The 20,746-nt window shown below is 37.1% G+C and overlaps 2 protein-coding genes across 6 annotated transcripts; one reads left to right on the top strand and one right to left on the bottom strand.

Annotated features, from left to right (window-relative positions):
• The first annotated feature begins 6,095 nt into the window (after nt 1-6,095).
• Nucleotides 6,096-17,495, top strand: Gapvd1 (GTPase activating protein and VPS9 domains 1). 5 transcript variants are annotated; one of them, XM_065353515.1, is made up of 25 exons: nt 6,097-6,360; nt 6,586-6,750; nt 6,830-7,006; nt 7,092-7,492; nt 7,572-7,800; nt 7,871-8,236; nt 8,313-8,538; nt 8,617-8,810; nt 10,628-10,763; nt 10,845-10,979; nt 11,080-11,238; nt 11,325-11,494; nt 11,561-11,670; nt 11,740-11,822; nt 11,892-12,082; nt 12,159-12,306; nt 12,380-12,692; nt 12,779-12,930; nt 13,046-13,329; nt 15,529-15,671; nt 15,745-15,858; nt 15,953-16,279; nt 16,364-16,436; nt 16,566-16,763; nt 16,854-17,495. In XM_065353515.1, exons 2-25 carry the CDS (start codon nt 6,613-6,615, stop codon nt 16,992-16,994), a joined length of 4,608 nt encoding a protein of 1,535 aa, XP_065209587.1. In that variant the 5' UTR covers nt 6,097-6,360; nt 6,586-6,612; the 3' UTR covers nt 16,995-17,495. The 5 variants fall into 5 exon arrangements, with proteins under 5 accessions (XP_065209588.1, XP_065209587.1, XP_065209586.1 ...); XM_065353514.1 differs by having other exon boundaries at nt 6,098-6,360; nt 12,380-12,686; nt 12,779-12,942; XM_065353512.1 differs by having other exon boundaries at nt 6,098-6,360; nt 12,779-12,942.
• Nucleotides 17,169-20,290, bottom strand: LOC135838017 (uncharacterized). The gene is made up of 2 exons (XM_065353517.1): nt 20,136-20,290; nt 17,169-20,034 (listed from the first exon to the last, which is right to left on the bottom strand). Exon 2 carries the CDS (start codon nt 19,987-19,989, stop codon nt 18,004-18,006), a length of 1,986 nt encoding a protein of 661 aa, XP_065209589.1. The 5' UTR covers nt 19,990-20,034; nt 20,136-20,290; the 3' UTR covers nt 17,169-18,003.
• Between the last annotated feature and the right edge of the window lie 456 nt (nt 20,291-20,746).

The following is a 20,746-nucleotide window of genomic DNA, read 5'->3' as shown; positions in this document are numbered from 1 at the left end:
ATTAATGAAGATTTGAAAATATTGGGAGGCTGGTTCTGGCAACACAAATTAAAACCAAATTCGTCCAAATCAAAATTGTTAAGTTTTGGCTATAGGATTTCCCCTGACCTGGGGTCTAGGTGCTACTTGCATGAAAGCCCGGATTGTGGGGCTCTGTGTGGCTGCACTCCCCTGTCCCAAGTTGAGTCAACTCGGTACCTCGGAATAATGATTGATTCCAAATTGATTTGGAAAGAACAGAGCTTATACTTACAAACTAAACTTAGAAAACTAAACTATCTGATTCGTTTCCTGGCACAACATTTTGGCACTCAACACATGGTAAAAATTTATTATGCTCTTTATCAATCTGTGCTCCAGTATGGCCTGTTCATCTGGGGGGGAGCAGCGGACTGTCAATTAGAACCTATTCATATTTTACAAAAATGGGCAGTTAGGAGCATTGTTGGTAAAAAGAGGGGGGAAAGTACAAAAAATGATTTTCAGAAACTGAAAATTCTGCCTATTCAAAAACTCTATCAAGTCCAGGCAATTGACTATATACAAAGGAATAGGTCCAAATTTGGAGTTTATGTGAATCATAGGGGGAGGAAAATTGATAACACCGTTGCTCTCCTACCTAGGTACCGAAGAGAAAGATCAGGTGCTCAGGCCCCGTGGTGTGCGCCTAAGCTGTTTAATGCAGTGATGAGTAAAGGTTTGGGCTCTCGGCTGGCACTGGTCCGATGGCTCCTGGAGAGCGAAAACACCTTATAGTCCACTGAGTAGTACTACATCACATGTCTATTTCTATTTCTATATCTATTTTTATTTTTGTCTATTTTTGTTTTCTTCATATAACGTAGGGTCCTGTTGTTCCTTGGTAGATCCATCCATTCATTTCAGTTTTCACCAATGTGTTCCTTCACAATTTTCTAAATTATCTGATGTAATTATTTATATTTTTTAGCTTTGTTTTAAATTCATTTATATACTTAATTATTTACTTATCTATTTTTGTTTTGTTGTTTTTCTTCCCTCCTCCAATTTGTAAAATTTTATTTCAATATTTACTGTCGAACATTGTTACCATGGAGGCCTCCTCGCTCGCGCAATGGCGCATTGGGGGGGATATTTTACATTTTGTAATTTGAAATACTGTTTTAATAAATATTGATTGATTGATTGATTGAATAACAGATCTAAACTGAAATTTTGTTCGTTCGATTTGTCGAGTGAAGCGAAATTGGCGATTTTACGAGACATCCCAAATCTGCGGTGAAAAAGTATTTACCCAATCATTTTTTCAATAAATTTCTAACACGAATTTTTAATGTGTTTTGATTTTTTTCTACTCATGGCGAGCGTACCAACTTTTTTAAATTGGAAAGTAACTTGAGTACAAATCATGTCTGATAAAAAAGAGTAGGAAAACATAATTGATGATTTCTAATTTTTCCAAGATTAGATACGATATAAAGTGTACTTCGAATTGATATGAGGTACATTATGTAAGTCTATTTACAGGGTATCCGGGGAGTGGTGGTACAAACTTCAGATTTGTATACATTACATAGCCGGGTACTTCTACTTACCTACCTACGAGCAAAAAAAACGTAAGATAAACAAGTTGCCTATTGTGAAAATTGAAGGAGCAAGACACGTTTTCAAAATCCAAGAGCCAATATCTAATTGTGACCATTTGGGGGGGGGGGGAGGTACAAATGGTTTTTAATACAGGGCAGAACCAACAAAAACTTGTTTTCTCTAAAATTCCTAATTTTCCTGTAAAAAAAAAATGCTGACTATGGTGGTTTTTTATTTTTAAACGAATCCAATTGAAATACATACTTCTAAAATTTTAAAAAATTAACGAAAAAATGTGATTCTTTTGAAAAAACGTTTGCGTTTTTATTATTGTTTTTTTCGTCACATTTTCATTCAAAAACTGATGAGAAATTTTTTGAAAATTTTGACAATGGTGGTTTCTTAAACCGTAAACGAACCCCGTATAGTCCGGCATGTGACGATAGGAGTAATTGCACCCCCTCCCTCGCCGATCCCCCGGGACAACTTTTTTCTTAAAGGGGACATCCTAAGGAACATTTTAAAGCAAACTTGCCCAAAAAAAAGTTGGCCTTACTAAAATGGCGGCCATTTTGATTGACAGGTCAGCCGAAATCGCAGATTTTGCGTTTCAATATAGGACTTGCACGAACTTTTTCAAACTTTACAAAGGTAGATCGAAAGATCATGCAAAAATTTATCAACTGTCAAAATTTCAAGTGCTAAAACGCGTTTTCGATTTTTGGTGAATTTTTGAAAATCGAATTTAGGCCAAAAATGAGGGAAAAAATCAAAATTTTACCAAATTGACCAAGAAAGCTGAAATTTGGGATATACCCTGTTTTCGGCATGCCAAATCGATTGGAAACGGTTTCAACCCGTTTAGAGCAGTTTTGGAGCCTCCAGCAGATTTTTGAAACTCGAAATTCTCACAAAATTCCATCAAATTGAAGTTGTAAAGCTAAAATTTATTCTAACAACTACTTTTAATACGCTACGAAGTACTGCAGGGAAATTTCAAGTCGTTTTGGATCCTCCAGCGACTTTTTGAAAATTCATAAAGCCTCCAGCAGATTTTGAAACTTTAAATTTTCACAAAATTCCATCAAATGGAGATGGAAAGATGAAATTTACTCTACACTGCAATTTTAACACCCTCTGAAGACGACTTCAGGTGAGCTCAAGTAATTTAGGGCCTCCCGCGACTTTTTTTGAAAATTACTGAAGCCTCCAGGCAGGGATGGAAGAGCCTTGAATTCAGGGCTCCCACTCTTGGCTCTGGCTCAGCTCCCCGCAAGTTTCAGCTCTGGCTCGCTCTTGGATCTTTTTCTTTACATGAGCTCTTTGGCTCCTTGCTCGCTCCTCAATTCTTTCCGACTCCGCTCTTTGACTCTCGGCTCCCTCTTCCAATTTCTGGGCTCCCACTCGAGCTCCAGCTCTGGCTCTTGGCTCTTTAAATTAGAGTTCAAAATTCGTGGAAAAACTATGAAAAAAATGAAAATACTCTGCATTTATTTTCATTTCATTTCTCAATGAGGAAACAAACTTAGAAATTCTTCATTTTCTTCACAAATGTGAGTTAAAAGTTGAATTTTTGATAAAATTGTGCGCATTTTTTTACTTTTTTCTCTACTTTTAGGGAGCCAAAGAGCCTGAAAAAAAAGAAAAATTTCGTGGGCTCCCACTCGGCTCTGGCTCTTTTCAGGTTAAAGTCTCCTTATGATGATGGCTCTCTTGAGTAAAATAAGGAGCTCTTTTGCAAGAGAGCTCTTGATGTTTTTCTGCACTTTCATTTATTTGGCTCTTGGCTCTGGCTCTAGCTCCTCAAAAAATCTGGCTCTTTCAGACTCTGGCTCCGGCTCGCTCTCGGCTCTTCCATCCCTGCGGCTCCAGCAGATTTTTGAAACTTTAAATTTTCACAAAATGTCATCAAATGGAGATGGAAATCTGACATTTACTCTACACTCCAATTTTAACACCCTCTGAAGACGACTTCAGGTGGGTTCGAGTCATTTTAGGGCCTCCAGCGACTTTTTTGAAAATTAGTGGAGCCTCCAGTAGATTTTTGAAACTTTAAATTTCCCCAACATTAATTTATCAAATGGAATTGGCAAGCTGATATTTACTTCGCAGACTACATGGTGGTTTCAAATGGTTTTGAAGCTTCCAGCTACTTTCATAGGAAATTTTAATTTTCCAAAAAAACGTCATACAACCTTTCAAAAAGTCGCTGGAGGCTCCAAAACGACTTGAAATTCACCAGCAGTCAACTTCGTAGTGTATTGAAATTAGTTTGCAGAATGAATTTCGACTCTCCATCTTATAGTTTGATGATATTTTGGGGAAATTTAAAGTTTCAAAAATCTACTGGAGGCTCCAGTAATTTTCAAAAAAGTCGTTGGAGGCTCTAGAATGACTTGAACCCACCAGAAGTCGTCTTCAGAGGGTGTTAAAATTGGAGTGTAGAGTAAATTTCAGCTTTCCATCTCCATTTGATGAAATTTTGTGAAAATTTAAGTTTCAAAAATCTGCTGGAGCAGGCTCCAGTAATTTTCAAAAAGTCGCTGGAGGATCCAAAACGACTTGAAATTCACCTGCAGTACTTCGTAGCGTATTGAAATTAGTTTTTAGAATAAATTTTAGCTTTACAACTCCAATTCAATGAAATTTTGTGGGAATATCGAGCTTCAAAAATCTGCTGGAGGCTCCAGAACTGCTCAAAACGGGTCGAAACCGTTTCCAATCGATTTGGCATGTCGAAAGTAGGGTATATCCCAAATTTCAGCTTTCTTGGTCAATTTGGTAAAATTTTGATTTTTTCTCTCATTTTGGGCCTAAATTCAATTTTCAAAAATTCACCAAAAATCGAAAAACGCACTTTAGCACTTGAAATTTTGACAGGTGATAAATTTTTGCATGATCTTTCGATCTACCTTTGTAAAGTTTGAAAAAGTTCGTGCAAGTCCTATGTTAAAACGCAAAATCTGCAATTTCGGCTGACCTGTCAATCAAAATGGCCGCCATTTTGTAAGTAAGGACAACTTTTTTTTTGGGCAAGTTTGCTTTAAAATATTCCTTAGGATGTTCCCTTTAAGAAAAAAGTTGTCCCGAAGGGTCGGCGCGGGGGGGGGTGCAATTACTCCAATTGTCATATGCCGGACTAATAGTACCTATCTACCTATTAGTAAAAAAAACGTAAGATAAACAAGTTGCCTATTTTGAAAATTGAAGGAGCAAAATTGGTTTTCAAAATCTAAGAGCCAATATCCAATTTTGACCATTTGTGAGGGGGGGGGGGGGTTACAAATAGTTTTTAATATAGGACACTGGACAAAACCAAGAAAAACTTGTTTTCTCTAAAACTCCTGATTTTCCTGCAAAAAAAATGCTGACTATGGTGGTTTTTTAAACGAATCCGGTTGAAATTTTAAGAAATTAACGAAAAAATGTGATTTTATTTTTTTTGAGAAAGCGTTTGCATTTTTATTCTTGTTTTTTTCGTCACATTCTCGTTCAAAAACTGATGAAAAATTTCCTGAAAATGTTGACAATGGTGGTGATTTCTTAAACGAACCTCTTAGAAATTAGATACTGGAATTTCCTTGTGCTTCTGTCACTAATGATTTTTAGCACAAATTCCATCATTTTTACATTTTTAAAAAATGTTTTCTTGTCATGGAAATAGGAAAATTGTACAAAGTTTTAATAAAATACCTATCAGGTAAGGCAAACCTGAAGAAGACTGGTTTTTTTTTTGTGTGTGTGTGTAAAAAAGTATTGAGAAGAATCAATCAGAAACTTATAAGTTGAAACATACAACTTATGGAGAGGTTTTGGACTTGGTTTTGTAAGTGTTTGGTTTTTTGATTTTGAATTTTGATTTGATTGATTTTTGAAAACACGAGTGTTTGACTCTTTAGGTAGGTTGGTTTTGTTTCAATTTCGTTCGAATCACACATTTCGGTTTGAGAAAAATGTAGGTTGTAGCGGTTTTACTTCAATGAACAATGAATAATCATTTAGTTTCATAAACCACAGATTAGAACATTTACGAAAATCAATGTAAAAATCTTCGTTTCATTTTCATTTCAAAAGAATTATTTCAATTTGCGAAATTGAACGAGAAAAAAAATCAAAAACACACGAGTAACTAGCGATGTCGAATATCCGGATGCATCCGGATACAAACGAATTATTAATCCGGATCCAAAGTGTATCCGGATACCCGGATTGCACTCGGATATGCCAAATACAAAAGATAAGGTTGTGAAAAATCCACAGAATGAATTTTTTCAAAATTTAAAAATCGCTTATCACTTCATCGCAAGAGAAAACTCGGAATGATGGCGACAATCCGGATGCATCCGGATATCCGGATGATGATTTTGGAGAAATCCGAATTTCCGAGTATCCGGATATTCGACAACGCTACGAGTAACGAAGTTTTCTAAGTTGGTAACATTGAAAAAGAGGAGAAGAAATTCCTGGGGAATTTGTGTTGGGAATTTCGATACTGATAATTTCAAATTCCCTCTGCGTAATTAATTTTTCTGAATTTTTTGCTTCATAATATTTTCTCATTTCTACGAATTACAATGTAAATAGAGGGTAGTTGAAAATTAGCGAATTGATTTGCAATTTAATTTGTCGAATAAAGATATAATTGAGTTCAATTACGTTGTGTTTGCTTCGCGAAATCGTTGTGTTAGTGCGTTGCTTTTCGTTTACTCATTCGTTCAATTAGCAATCGTCACATTACTCTACGAACGTTATTAAATGTAATTGTAATTGTGCTGCTATTAAATTAAACGTAACGTAAGTATGCTCTTCTATCGCTGCATTCATTCCTAATGTCAAGTACGTTGATTAAATTAAAAGAAAAAGTCACGATGTGTCACATTTGATGATTTGATTCGTCAACTCGAGTCGAAACCGTGTGTAACATATGTGTTTTGCAAATAATCTGCGTTTAGAATAATATGAAACTATGAAACATGTCAGTTATAGATTCGTTAATTTTATTATTTAATTCTCGTTCAGGTATGTGATACGTTGTGCTGCATAAATATGGTGGTTCCAAACAGTATCGAAGATCCTGAGAAACTTTCTCTCATATGTCAGCTAACAGATCTAGCTACGAGTCTGAGACAGGAACGATTATTCGTAATATCGGAACAGCATCATCTTCAAGACCTAAATATCAACGTGAGTTTAATTATTCTACGTTTCAAAATATTCCTTACACCTTGAAACTGACTCTAGAACGTTTAATTTCCCCATTTAGGTTAACAAATCATGGTACGATTTGACGAAATTAGTTTGGGTTACTTGGCAGCAGCGTATTTGCATCAATAAACTCTCGGTTTCACATTGCGACTTTACACCCGCCTCTTGTTGTTCGAATATTGGCATACTCGATAATACAGAATTCGAAGAAGCTCACAAGATATTAAGTTATCAGGTAAACTAGCGCATTGTAAGCGCATTTCAGATATCTCATTACCGTACGTTATCTAAGTAACTCGTTTTGTTTGTCTACATTCTAGTCGAATTTGCACTGTACTCAGTTATTGAATTATCTAAAACAACGTCCTCAACTGATAGCGCAGTGTTTATCGGTTATAAATCAAACACAATCGGATTTTCTTGCTGCTGTCATCGAGTCTATCATATTAGGATTGTACGGTTGTTGTTTATTACCCGAAGATAAAGCTCTAGTGTTGGAATTACTGCTCCATTTGACTCATTTACAACTCGTTCCTGCCGAAGATCCTTTACGATTGATTAGACATGGATCTTGCGCTTTCGCTCGACTCTATTCGTTGTTCCACGAAGGGCTGTATTCCGCTCAGCTGTTTCTTACTGCCGCGCTGCATTCTCCTATAATGCATTTATTAATGGAAGATGAAAAATTTCTCGATATCGATCCGGATAAAGCTCTTATTAGGTTTGTTTCTGAAAACTAGCTCAACTTCGTACGATTTTTTTTTCGTTTTTAAACTCGAATGATTTTTTTTACGTTGCAGATTTGCTACGGCTGAAAGGTTGAAAATGTTTGGAACCGAAGGTACGCCGGAGTATAAAAATTCCTTACAAAAATATCGACTTTGGACTATCAATAAATTAGTCGCAATCACCAATAAGTTCATTGATAATATTAAAGCTCATATTCATTGCTTTCCGAGCAGTATTTGTTGGTTGGTTCGACACATTTATAATTTATTAGCAAATACGAGGAAATTAGAAGAGAAACAAGTACGTAATATTGGGATTTTCCTCTCATATCGTCATTACGTACCGCCCACTAATTGATAATTGTTCGTAGATTTTCGCGTTGTGCGTCGATTTAGTGATAACGTCTTTCATCTGCCCGGCTATCGTTAATCCAGAATCGTACGGTATTATCGATGCTCCTGTCAGCTACATCGCACGATTCAACTTGATGCAAGTGGCCAAGATATTGCAAATGTTGGCTATGCGTAAATACGAACCTGTTGAAGCGAAAGTAGCCGATTTGTATAAACATTTCGACGAAGACTGCCTTTCATCGATTATAAATATTTTATTGGAAGATGCCTTGCATAAAGTTGAGCTTGATAAAGAACCTAGCAATTTGGAAACTAACGATCAACTCAAACAGATGGCTTACAATGTGAAAGCTTTCTTCACTGAACAACAATTACATAATTTGGTCAGTAAATTATTTCGACGAGGTAGACTTTTTTTGGAAATTTACGTCGTGTTCATCGATTTGATCTTTTTTCCAGATTATTTTCCTACAATCGGCTTTAACCAACGATATGTTACCGAAGAAAGAGAAAATTCGTTTAGAGGAGCTGATTTCGGCGGTGGCTACTGATTTTTCACCAGTACCGAGTACCTCAAATTGCAATAACGTTGTAACACTTGCGCCTCCTTCGAATCGTAACGTGAATGGGGACTCGTCTCCGATAACGTTGGCTAAACGACAAATTAATATCATTAGTAAAGCTGGTAAATTATTATTTTTTCACGAATGACCCGTTTAAAATATTGACCGAGTTAATGAGAATATTCTTGTTCATTTTGTAGTGAATCGAACCAAGCAGTCGGCTGCTGCTGTAGCATCATCGGTTTTAAATTCGGACAACAACGACACCGAATACCAGTCGCGAGAACGAGAACGAGATTTCGTCAGTCCAAATAGAGACTTGGAAACTGTGTTGGTTTTTGCTCTGGAAGACGATAGCGAAATGGGCATCATCGGATTACTCACCGAACAACAGGTGTTTTTCAATTCAACGACTTGATCAAAGTTGATAGTCCGGCATATGACAGTAGGAGTAATTACCCCCCCCCCCCCCGGCCCCCGACGATCCTCCGGGACAACTTTCTTCTTAAAGGGGACATCCTAAGGAACATTTTAAAGCAAACTTGCCCAAAAAAAAGTTGGTCTTACTTACAAAATGGCGGCCATTTTGATTCACAGGTCAGCCGAAATCGCAGATTTTGCGTTTCAACATAGGACTTGCACGAATTTTTTCAATACAAAGGTAGATCGAAAGATCATGCAAAAATTCATCACCTGCCAAAATTTCAAGTGCTAAAGTGCGTTTTTCGATTTTTGGTGAATTTTTGAAAATCGAATTTACGCCAAAAATGAGGGAAAAAAATCAAAATTTTACCAAATTGACCAAGAAAGCTGAAAGTTGGGATATACCCTATTTTCGACATGCCAAATCGATTGGAAACTGTTTCAACCCGTTTTGAGCAGTTCTGGAGCCTCCAGCAGATTTTTGAAACTCGAAATTCAATCAAATTGGAGTTGTAAAGCTGAAATTTATTCTAAAAACTAATTTCAATACGCTACGAAGTACTGCAGGCGAATTTCAAGTTGTTTTGTAGCCTCCAGCGACTTTTTGAAAATTACTGGAGCCTCCAGTAGATTTTTGAAACTTGAAATTTCCCCAAAATTTTATCAAACTGAGATGGAGAGTCGAAATTCATTCTGCAAACTGATTTCAATACGCTACGAAGTTGACTGCTGGTGTATTTCAAGACGTTTTGGAGCCTCCAGCGACTTTTTGAAGGGTTGTATGGCGTTTTTTTGGGAAATTGAAATTTCCTAAAAGTAGCTGGAAGCTTCAAAACCATTTGAAAACACCATGTAGTCTGCGAAGTAAATTTCAGCATGCCAACTCCATTTGATAAATTAATGTTGAAGAAATTTAAAATCTACTGGAGGTTCCAGTAATTTTCGGAGGTTCCAGTAATTTTCAAAAAAGTCGCTGGAGGCTCTAAAATGACTTGAATCTACCTGAAGTCGTCTTCAGAGGGTGTTAAAATTGGAGTGTACAATAAATTTTAGCTTTCCATCTCCATTTGATAACATTTTTGTGAAAATTTAAAGTTTCAAACATCTGCTGGAAGCTTCAGAAATTTTCAAAAAGTCGCTGGACACTCCAAAACGACTTGAAATTCATCTGCAGTACTTCGTAGCGTATTGAAATTAATTTTTAGAATAAATTTCAGCTGTACAACTCCAATTTGATGGAATTTCGTGGGAATTTCGAGTTTCAAAAATCTGCTGGAGGCTCCAGAACTACTCAAAACGGGTTGAAACAGTTTCCAATCGATTTGGCATGTCGAAAATAGGGTATAACCCAATTTTCAGCTTTCTTGGTCAATTTGGTAAAATTTTGATTTTTTCCTCTTATTTTTGGCCTAAATTTGATTTTCAAAAATTCACCAAAAATCGAAAAACGCACTTTAGCACTTGAAATTTTGGCAGGTGATGAATTTTTGCATGATCTTTCGATCTACCTTTGTAAAGTTTGAAAAATTTCGTGCAAGTCCTATGTTGAAACGCAAAATCTGCGATTTCGGCTGACCTGTCAATCAAAATGGCCGCCATTTTGTAAGTAAGGCCAACTTTTTTTTTGGGCAAGTTTGCTTTAAAATGTTCCTTAGGATGTCCCCTTTAAGAAGAAAGTTGTCTCGGAGGATTGGCGGGGGGGAGGGGGGTGCAATTACTCCTATTGTCATATGCCGGACTATGATATTATATTTCATCCGTCTTAACGCTAATTTTATTACTTTCCAGGTGTTGGAAGAGGGACAAAGTATCAATATGATCGAATCTAACTGTGATCCGTTATTAAATGTCAACAGTTGCGTAGAACCTGCTACTTCTCAGACTAAAACTCTGAGTACTTGTTGTTCATCGCAAGATGGAGAAGGTGATCAATGTGTTTCAATTCGATGACATTTATCAAACTCTAGAAACATTTTACTGATAGTTTCTTCGTGTAATATTACAGAAGGTGTTTCCGAAAACGGTTCTAACGAGAGTGAAGATTCTTCGTCGATTGATTTAGAAGCTGAAGACCAAAATGATAACTTATCGGATATGATTTCGGCCAACGTTTCGGGACGAGGCACTCCTAACATTTCTGGTTAGTCGATCTGTGCGAATTTTCTTTTAAAATGTTAATTTTTTTTACGAATGATCGATTTATTTAAATGCTTAATTCGTTCTGGGGGTTATTTTTTTAGGACGAGATACTCCTTCGTCGCAAATAATGGAAAACGAGAACGAAGAAGCGAACCCGATGGAAAGAGCGGTGCCTCTTCCACCTCAATCTCAAGCTAAGCAACCTCGATTCGACTTGGACGACAAATTTGGTAAATTCGAGGTCAAAAATTTACCCCATTGTGAGTACTAAAAAATTATCTAGTCAAGTTATACGAATATCTGTTGAGGAAATACTTGATTGAAATCTCTTTTTGCTCGATTGTAGCCGGAGATGAGACTGTTTCGTTGGTATCGGATACTTGGAGCACTGATGTTTTGGCCAGTGATTCGGAAAATATCGATCAGAACCAGTCGAACCATAATTTGAGTAATGCCAACTCTGTGTTCTCGTCTAGTGACGCTTTAGCTTTGCTACAAAATTCCAGTTTTTCACCGGTGTGTATTTTTTAATAAAATTATTCGTGTACAGACCGATGAGTAATTCATTTCTGTGTTTCGTAGCTCGTTGATATCTCAGAAACAGCTTCTGAGGGCTGGAGCACCGATGTCGTGGTTTCAGATTCCGATCGAGTGACCGAAGTTGATACAGATGATACTGCTAGCGTTGCTAGGTTTGTTTCGTTGAGCTTTTTTTGTTGAATATTTTGAAAAATTAATTTATTGGCAAATTATTTATTCAGGTCCGATATTACTACCAGATCAGAGGTTGAAAGTCGTGGCGAAGGAGTTGATATCAACGCCGAAGATATGCCTTCGACGTCAAGTTAGTAATTTGAAACTAGAATAGATAATTTTAAACCCCAAACTAACCCTGAGGTATGTTTTTCTTCAGATGCAGCCTCCGCTTCCCATCTCCTGTTCCAAAAAGAAGACTCCGGTAACCTGATCCACGTTATTGGATCAGAAGAGGTACCCGATTGTGCCGCTTCTCTGAACTGTGACTCCAAAACTCGCCCTAATTTACTCTCGAACCTATCCCAGAGTTCAACTGGATCGCAATCCAGATCTAGTTCCAGTCATCAAGTAATTTTTTCTATCTTTATATCGAAAAAATCCAGTAATATCTCAAAATATTAATCTAAATGGTGTTATTTTAAAGGCTAGCATGGATTCCGAAGATATAAGAGGTATCGGCGGCGACATAGCTAGCGTTAGCATGAGCAGCGCCGCTTCAGTGAGCAGTAGTTGCAGTTCGGCCGGTAATGCCGATAATGATCACGTTCAAAGCAAACAATTCTCATTCAGTGGTCAGTCAACGATTATTAAAAAAGCCTAATTTTTGCGAATACGAATAATATGCGTAATTTATGCTTGTTTTAGATCACGCTTCTTCATCCAGCCAAGTAGTATCATTCACGTCCAACGCTTCCTCGTCTTCGGTAACCATCACAACGACCGCGTGTTCATCCTCAGTGAACATGGGTAACGGATGCGCCATCATTTCATTAAACGAAAGAAGCACCTCGAACCGATCATCTTCATCGTCAGCAGTCGTTAAATCTATCAGCTTCGATAAAACAGCCGAAAAAGGAGATAAAGACGACGATAAGAATAAACAAAGAAGCGGTTTCCTAAATAAACTGAATATATTCAAGAATCGTCGCGGAAGGGATAGTTCATCTCAGTGGTACATGTAATTCATTTTCATCCTATATTTTTCTAGTTTTAAAATGATTCGAATTTCGAACAGTGAATTTAAAACTGAATACTAATTTACAGGAGCGAATCAACATCCGGTTCTTTGGCCGTTCAGTTCACGAATAACGCTAAAATGTTGCAAGAACAACAAAACGCTTCCAAAGTCAGATCGAACTCGCGATACGATTCGAATAAACTAAAACCATCGTATACTTCGAACGGAATGTCACGTGGTACCGTATTTTGTATGTGGCTTCGTCTGTAAATAATGCTTACGTGATGCTTAAATATCGCTTTAAATATCTTTTGCTCATTTTGCGAGGTCGTCGTCGTTTTTTTTTAATACAGATACTTCTACTTCCACATCGGACGATATCCTGAATAAGTACAGAAAACAACCCAACGATCCTAGTACCTCGGCTAGTGTTGATTTACCGGATGGTGTAAGCAGAAATGAGAATGGACCCAGCGTAGATGGTGTCGCTGTCAACGTACAAAACGAAGATGAATCGGAATTGAATATTCATTGCGAGAAGTTCAAGTTTGAAAACGCGAAAAGAAAATTACGATCCGTTTTAAGTAATGCGGAAATTCAGCAGTTACCTTGCGCTAATAATGATTTAAGGAGCTTGGTAAGTGAACGAATTTCACCGTTGATGTGACTCTGGTCTGAGTGACCTTCGATTCCATAATTTCAATTTTTATTGCTCCCTATTCAAATAGCTAAATCGGCCAATTAAAAAAAAAATGAGATCCTGAAAATTTCCGCCAAAAGTTTGGACCCGGAGAGATAATTACTTTTTAGGAATGAGAAAGGAAGTTAAAGCACTCAAAATTAAGATGAAAAATGACAAAATTCATGTGTATGAGTAAATTCTGGGCTCGTAGATTTCTTTGATTGCAAAGACGTTCAATATCGTCCTATTGAGGTCATTGACCCGTGTGGCTGAACTCTAAAGGTCACTGACCCAACGTCCTAAGGTTGTCTGGTAGGCATCACAAGTTCATTGACCATTTTGTCCCCCCCCCCCCCAAACGGTCATTGATCCTTCTGTCTGCCTTCTCAAAGTCATACGTCTGTTTTTCTGACCTTCCAGAGGTCATTGACCCTTCTGATTGGCCTCTGAAGGTCATTAACCATTCTCTGTGGTCTCTTGAAATCATTGAACCGTCTGGGCGCCCTCTTAGGGTCATTGACCCTTCTGACTGGCCTCTTCAGGTCATTGACCTGTCCGTCCGGCTTTCTAATGTCGTTTGTCTACCTGACTGGTCTCCCGAGGACACTGACTTTTTTCTGGTTTCCAAGGTTGGCTGATTTCTTGAGGTCATTGACCCTTCTGACTAGCCACTGGTCTCTACAGGTCATTGGCCTTTCTGTCTGGTTTTCTAAGGTCGTTTGTCTACCTGACTGGTCTTCTTAGGTCACTGACCTTTTTCTGGCTTCAGAAGGTTGACTGATTTTTTGAGGTCATTGACCCTTCTGACTGGCCACTGGCATCTACAGGTCATTGACCTTTCTGTCTGGATTTCCAAGGTCGTTTGTCTACCTGACTGGTCTCCCGAGGTCACTGACCCTTTTCCTTGCTTCTGAAGGTTGTCTGTCTTCTTAAGGTCATTGACTTCCACTGTAGGCTCCAAAATTCTTTGAAACCATCACCAATCGACTCGGGAGGTCGAAAATAAGGTACGAATAGAAGTTCATCATTTTGTAACAGTTTGATCAAATTTTGATTTTTTTTTGAACCAAATTTGAATTTTGTAAAAATTCTCCAAAATTGGAAAATCAATTTCAGCGCTTGAAATTTCTGATAGTGGTATATTCTAAGACCCTCTAGGCATCACAAGGTCATCGACCCTTCTGTCTGGATTCTCAATGTCGTCTGTCTGGCCTCCTACGGTCATTGATCCTTTTATCTGCCTTCTCAAAGTCATCTGTCTGTTTTTCTGGAATTCCAAAGGTGATTGACCCTTCTATCAGGTTTCCAAATGCTGCTTGTCCGACCTGTAAATGACATTGGCCCTTCTAGCTGTCGTGCTGAGGCCATCAACCCAGTTGTCAGGCATGTTAAGGTCATTGACCCTTCATATCGGATTTTAAAGATTATTGACCCTTCTGTCAGGTTTCCAAATGCTGCTTGTCCGACCTGTAAATGGCATTGGCCCTTCTAGCTGCCGTGTTGAGGTCATCAACCCAGTTGTCGGACATGTTAAGGTCATTGACCCTTCTGACCAGATTTTGAAGGTCATTGACCCTTTCTATCATGTTTCCATATGCTGCTTGTCTGACCTGTAAATGGCATAGACCCTTCTAGCCCACGTGTTAAGGTCATCGACCCATCTGACTGCAGTGTTATGTTCATTGACCCTTCTGGCCGGCGTCCCAAGATCATTGACCCTGCTGTCTGGGTTCCTGAGATTGTTTGTCTACCTGACTGGTCTCCCGAGGTTGTCTACGTACCTTCTGCTCTCCCAAGGTCACTGACCTTTTACTATGCCTTCTCAAGGTCATTGACTTGGCACCCGCTGGAGGCTCCAAAATGCTTTGAAACCATCACCAATCGACTCGGGAGGTCGAAAATAAGATACAAATAGAAATTCATGCTTTCGTATCAGTTTGATCAAATTTTGATTTTTTTTCATCAGAAATGGGCCAAACTTGAATTTTTTAAAAAATTCTCCAAAATTGAAAAATGAATTTCAGCACTTGAAATGAAATTTTTGGTAGTGGAATATTTTAGGGTCCTCTTTCCATTCCCCTTTCTTGGATTTATAAACTTTCCTACTGATTGGGTGCTGTATATCAATAATAATTTGTGCTTTGCTGGTTACAGAAAGAGGCATGGTGTCAACAACCAAACGTACTGGTTGCATTTCTTCAATTGCAGTTGGCCGAAGCTATACATCTGAAAGATCGTTCGCTTATCGCTCACCTTCATGAGACTGTTCGATGTGTGAAATCATTCAATGATCAGAAGTAAGTAGGCACCTTATTTTTTGTGCTGGGAACCATTGATTCGGCTTTTTTATTAATCTGATCTTTATTCCAGATGCCTTTATTTATTGGAAACGTTGAAAAAAGAATATAAAGCTAGAGCTCCGTATTTATCATATTTGATGAGATGCCGGCAGACTTTATTGTCAATTACAGCTCATCTGAATAGGTATCTATTGTGCTGTGCTTTTTTTTTTTTTTTTTTTTTTTTGAATCAATCTCAATTCATTAACGAAAATAACTTTTCTTTTTCACTTTTGCAGATTAACGAAAAGAGTAAAATGCCAGCAAGACGTTTGCAAGAATTTCTTCGCCTCGATCTGTGTTCGTTTATTTTTACAAAAAAGAGAACAGCTTTTACTGCAGTTCGCTACCGAATTCCATAGCCTGACTCTGGCTGACGAGAAGAGCGATCTATTACGTAACTTTTTATCAACTCTGGAGAAACACGTCGATAACGATTCGACGTGGCAAGGCGTTAACGAACAGCAATTAGAATCGATTAAAGTGGCTATCGAAAGATCTGTTATTTCTCGCGTCTACATGTACGCCATGTTCCCGAACGGAGACGGTGATATATCTCGAGACGAGTAAGTCATCGCGTTTAAATTATGCATGCTGCTGCGTAACTAATAAACCAATCGAAGAGAACTAACCAATGAGCTTTATTACAGAGTTTTACACGAGCACATAAAAAAATTGAGCAAAATAATCACACCGAATCACAAATACCTATGCATTCCTAAAGTAAGTTTTCTATAATATTAACCAACGGTCATAATAGTAAAAAGCACGACCAAACGACCATGAATTGTTTGCATCGAAGAGATCCGAAATGAAAAACGAACCGAACTAATCGTAAGTTTTGATTTACAGAAATATCACTACGAGTGTCCTTGGCCGGCAGCTCAAGAAGAACTAACGGCCATGTCTGCGTACAAAACACCAGCTGAAAAGTTGGATTGTATATTACGGTGCACGCAAACGATACAGAATTTATTATGTTTAGCTTGTAATAATTCCGTTCCATCGGCTGATATCCTAGTTCCAGTTCTTGTATTCGTTATCATCATGGTAAGATTTCGCGATACTGTTTTAGCGATTCTATTTACCCAGATATTGAATTTGAAATAATTACATCATTTTTTTTCTTTTCACTTTTAGGCCAATCCGCCATCTTTACTGTCTACGATCCAATACATAAATAGTTTTTACGAGACGCGGTTGAAAGGAGAAGAACAATACTGGTGGGTACAGTTCACCTCAGCTGTCGAATACATTAAAACCATGGAGTACACGTCGTAGATAAATTATGTAAAATATTAAAAGCGCTATATTCAGTTAATCGAAGTTTTTAAGTTTAATTAGATTAATAGTGTTGTAAATGTTGTTTTCTTTTTCTTTTTTAAATTTCTAATATGATTCGTGTCCATTTGTTATTTAAAAGTATAATATTAACAGTATTGTATAACTGATGCAATTAAGTACGAGTTAAAATCTAATCGAGCTAGATTCAGTTTTTTTTTTAATTTGGTTTTTTACGAACACGATTGATTTTTTGCAGTATTTTTTTGAGCGGTGGATGGCACAGTTGATTGATCGAACGCGTATTTTAGTTAATTTTTGTAAATGTATATACCTTAATACTTTTTAGCAAAATAATATCTATGTTTTTATTGTTACTTTCATCGTATATTTTTAATAATTTTATCGAAAATATGTAACAATATTTTGAATTTAATACCAAAGTTAATGAGCATTATTTTGATCTTGTAATGAAAATAAACTATTTTGTTGAATATTTTAGATACTATTTGCTAATTATTTGTAGGTATGTGTTTTTTTCACCCATGAATGAACTTTTTGAACTGGCACTCTTCGATTTGAATGCAAACTAAATGCAAACCAAGCTATTAGGTGGAAAGAGCATGTCCTGATTGTCCTGAAACCCTTGTGACCGGCTGAAGTTAATTTTTGGAGATTTTTTGAAAAATTAATAAATTTCAAAAGTCGATGTTATGGGCGACTTTTCTTTCGCCATGAAACATAATTTTTTTTGACCGAGGTGAAGCAATCTAAACGATTTCTCCAATTCAACCCTCGCACATTAACAAGTACTAGTTTTGGAGCATTGAGGAGCCTTCAGAGATTTTTTAAAATTTTCTCCAGGCATTTCAAATGATTAATTTTAGTGAAACAATTTTTTTTTGTGTTTTTAATCAAAATTTATTTCTAAAATATGTAACAAAAGAACAAACAATAATCTTTACATAAAAATACTTACAATAAATATATAAAAAATGCTGGACTACTTTCACAATTTAGTGTATTCCTCAAACCCATCTAACTTCTTTTTAAACTCTGCAACTTCCTCGGGAGAGGAAAAAACCCATTCTAAAAATTTGTCGAGGTCAGAATAAAATTTACATAAATCTTCATAATCGCAATCCTGGATGTAGCTCTGGCCTTCTAAGAGATTTCGGACGATTTCATCAACAGGAACAGTTCGTTTAAATGCTGAGATCTCATCGTCACTTCCAAAACACCATCGCATAAAATTTTCAAAGCAGTCATTATCAAATTTGAAATAAAAAAGATCTCCAGTTGACAGGAGATTCACCAGAGAAGGCACCAAAACATGTTTAAAATTAATCGCCGCTTCCTCAGACACCGCAAATGAGTCGACAAACGGCATTACTTCCTCAAGGTGATTCTCAATGACATATCTAGCTAGAAGTTCGATCGTTCGAGGAGCCAACAAGACCTGAGTTTTGAAATCAGCTGCGAGGTCGATATCGTTATAAACATCATCGATGAACGCACACAGGGAATGAATATGACCAATGATATTGTTCTCTGTACCAGTTCTGCGCATAGGGGGATAATTGTTATGGAGAAAATTTAGGTAATCAGTTAACAACTCGAGTTTTAAAGCTGAAATGGTTTCCTTTTCCACGCAGCAAAAATTTAAATATTGGTTCAATTCATCGAAACTGAATTTTTTCAGGTATTCCAAGCAGACTTGTCCAACGTTTTCATATTTAGACATGTGATTTTTTTTGAACAAAATAATGTCACTTTCAGTCTCGCAACATAGGGTGAGAAATTGTTGCAAATCTTCCATTTTCGTACCAGGTAATACGACATGGAAATTTGCGTTCCAAAAAGCGCTTCTAGCTTCAAAGAGTGCATCAGTCAAAACAGACCATATAAGCCAATTATTTCTGTGATCACTAGGGTTATTCTTCACGAATAAAGATCGATCAAGTAAAACATCATGGATAGCAACCTGTTTTAAATGATCTGGTGTACAATTCCAAAATTCGTTAGAGAAAGATTCGTCGCTCCAAATGTCACCCATGGGTATAGCCTGATTCTTTATAATCTCTCCTACCGCGCAAATAAAATCTCTTTCACTTACTTTATGTTTAATATATTCCCATACAGCTAGAATGCAACCCCCAGCGATGTCGTCGTCTGAGTTCAAAGCATGGAAATCACTATTCAATATAGTACACAAAAAACTATCCCTTCTTTCAGTCATCAATGTATTAAGTTCATCCTCGGTCAATCTTGCAAATATATACCTACAGAATATCTGTCCCCTATGTTTAAGTAAATGAGCTGCACTTTCTTTTCGGTCTGCAACTTTCAAACGGTTCCAAAAGTACTCGACGGCAGACCAATTATGATCAAAAATTTGAATTTCTTTTCCATCGATAGTAGCATAACCAAAATCTGATAAGGGGATTTTATGCAACTGATCCCTTAGACGGTAAACCCAGTAATACAACAAAGGATCACGATGAAACTGTAAATGATCATCATCCAAGTTCAAGTCTTCCGAGTCTGATACAGATGGCCAAATTCGTTTTATATCATCCTCCAAGCAAAATCTACAAGCAATCTTGAACTTCTCGACATCGCTGACTTCTTCACTCAACATCGCAAGTTTCGCGCGTTTATCATTATCAATAGTTCCGTAGAAATTGCAAACGATATCGTGGAAAGTCTCGACCGAATTCTCACGGGAATAACCAGAATATGAAAATCGAACTTTATCAAAATATCCTTCCACGATGGAAAGAATGGTAGATGGTAGCTCAGGGAGTTCACTGCGCAATGAAACTTCAGACCAAAAACAATTCGCCTTGTCATCGTCTGAAGCATTACTATCACATAATATCTCGATTGTTCTTTTATGCCACATTTTTGCTGCGATTGCGATTGCTGCGAGATCTTGCAGAGCTGGCGGACTAGGGTAAAGTAGGTCGTAGATATTGTTCAAGACTTTGGCCATTTCGAAATTAAATCAAATTAATCACCATTGATGTGAAAGCGAGCCCTAGAACAGAAATGAAACTGATTCATATGAAGGAAGAAGGGTTTAACAAAAATATATTCATATGATGATGATAGAACACAATTGTATTTCACTCTCCATACCTGTAATAAGAATTTCCAGGTGTGTTATTATTCAGGAAGTTGGATATTTGCGAAGAGAGAAAAGAAAATACACTACACAATTCACTTCAGTTCTGACAGTTCCAGACCACATATGATATGAGAGAATGACTAATACTGATAATAGAAGTCCCCCTGACCCAATGCCATTGCCAAACACCTCAAATGCAAGCTGTTGCAAGCTTCCCATAATATCCGCTAGAGAGTACTAGATGACGGGCATGAAAAAACTATAGAGGCACCACTGTGGTTATAAGAACTTGTTCCATCCCTCTGTTCAGTTTTCACTTTCTTTGTATTATACTTCGAAATGATTTTTAATGTAGCCTCTCTAAACAGAATTGGAATCAGAAATAACAATTTGCCAACTGGCATAAGAAAAGAACACCACTTTTGCCAAATAAAATGACAATTTTTTTTACAGAAAATGAAAAAAATATGACAATTTTGCCTACATATACTCGTGCATATTATGTAGGTGTTCTTTGATTTGAAGAAATGTTAATTTTCCGTTTTTAATTTTTGGATTTCATTTTGGAAAAGAGAGATGAATGTAGGTACCTGAGCGAAGTAAAAAGTAAAAAAATGATATA

This window comes from Planococcus citri, chromosome 2 (genome assembly GCF_950023065.1).
Source record: "Planococcus citri chromosome 2, ihPlaCitr1.1, whole genome shotgun sequence".
Classification (NCBI taxonomy): Eukaryota; Metazoa; Arthropoda; class Insecta; order Hemiptera; family Pseudococcidae; genus Planococcus; species Planococcus citri.
The sequence above is the reverse complement of the archived record's forward strand: the minus strand, read 5'-3'. Positions and strand labels throughout refer to the sequence as shown.

What these genes read in the sequence shown, in the direction of transcription:
- LOC135838017 (XM_065353517.1), bottom strand. Translation starts at nt 19,989, where the DNA reads ATGGCCAAAGTCTTGAACAATATCTACGACCTACTTTACCCTAGTCCG.
- Gapvd1 (XM_065353512.1), top strand. Translation starts at nt 6,613, where the DNA reads ATGGTGGTTCCAAACAGTATCGAAGATCCTGAGAAACTTTCTCTCATA. An exon ending in AGTTCATCTCAGTGGTACAT is followed by an intron (nt 12,693 to 12,778) that starts GTAATTCATTTT and finishes ACTAATTTACAG; the next exon opens with GAGCGAATCAACATCCGGTT. An exon ending in AATACCTATGCATTCCTAAA is followed by an intron (nt 16,437 to 16,565) that starts GTAAGTTTTCTA and finishes TTTGATTTACAG; the next exon opens with AAATATCACTACGAGTGTCC.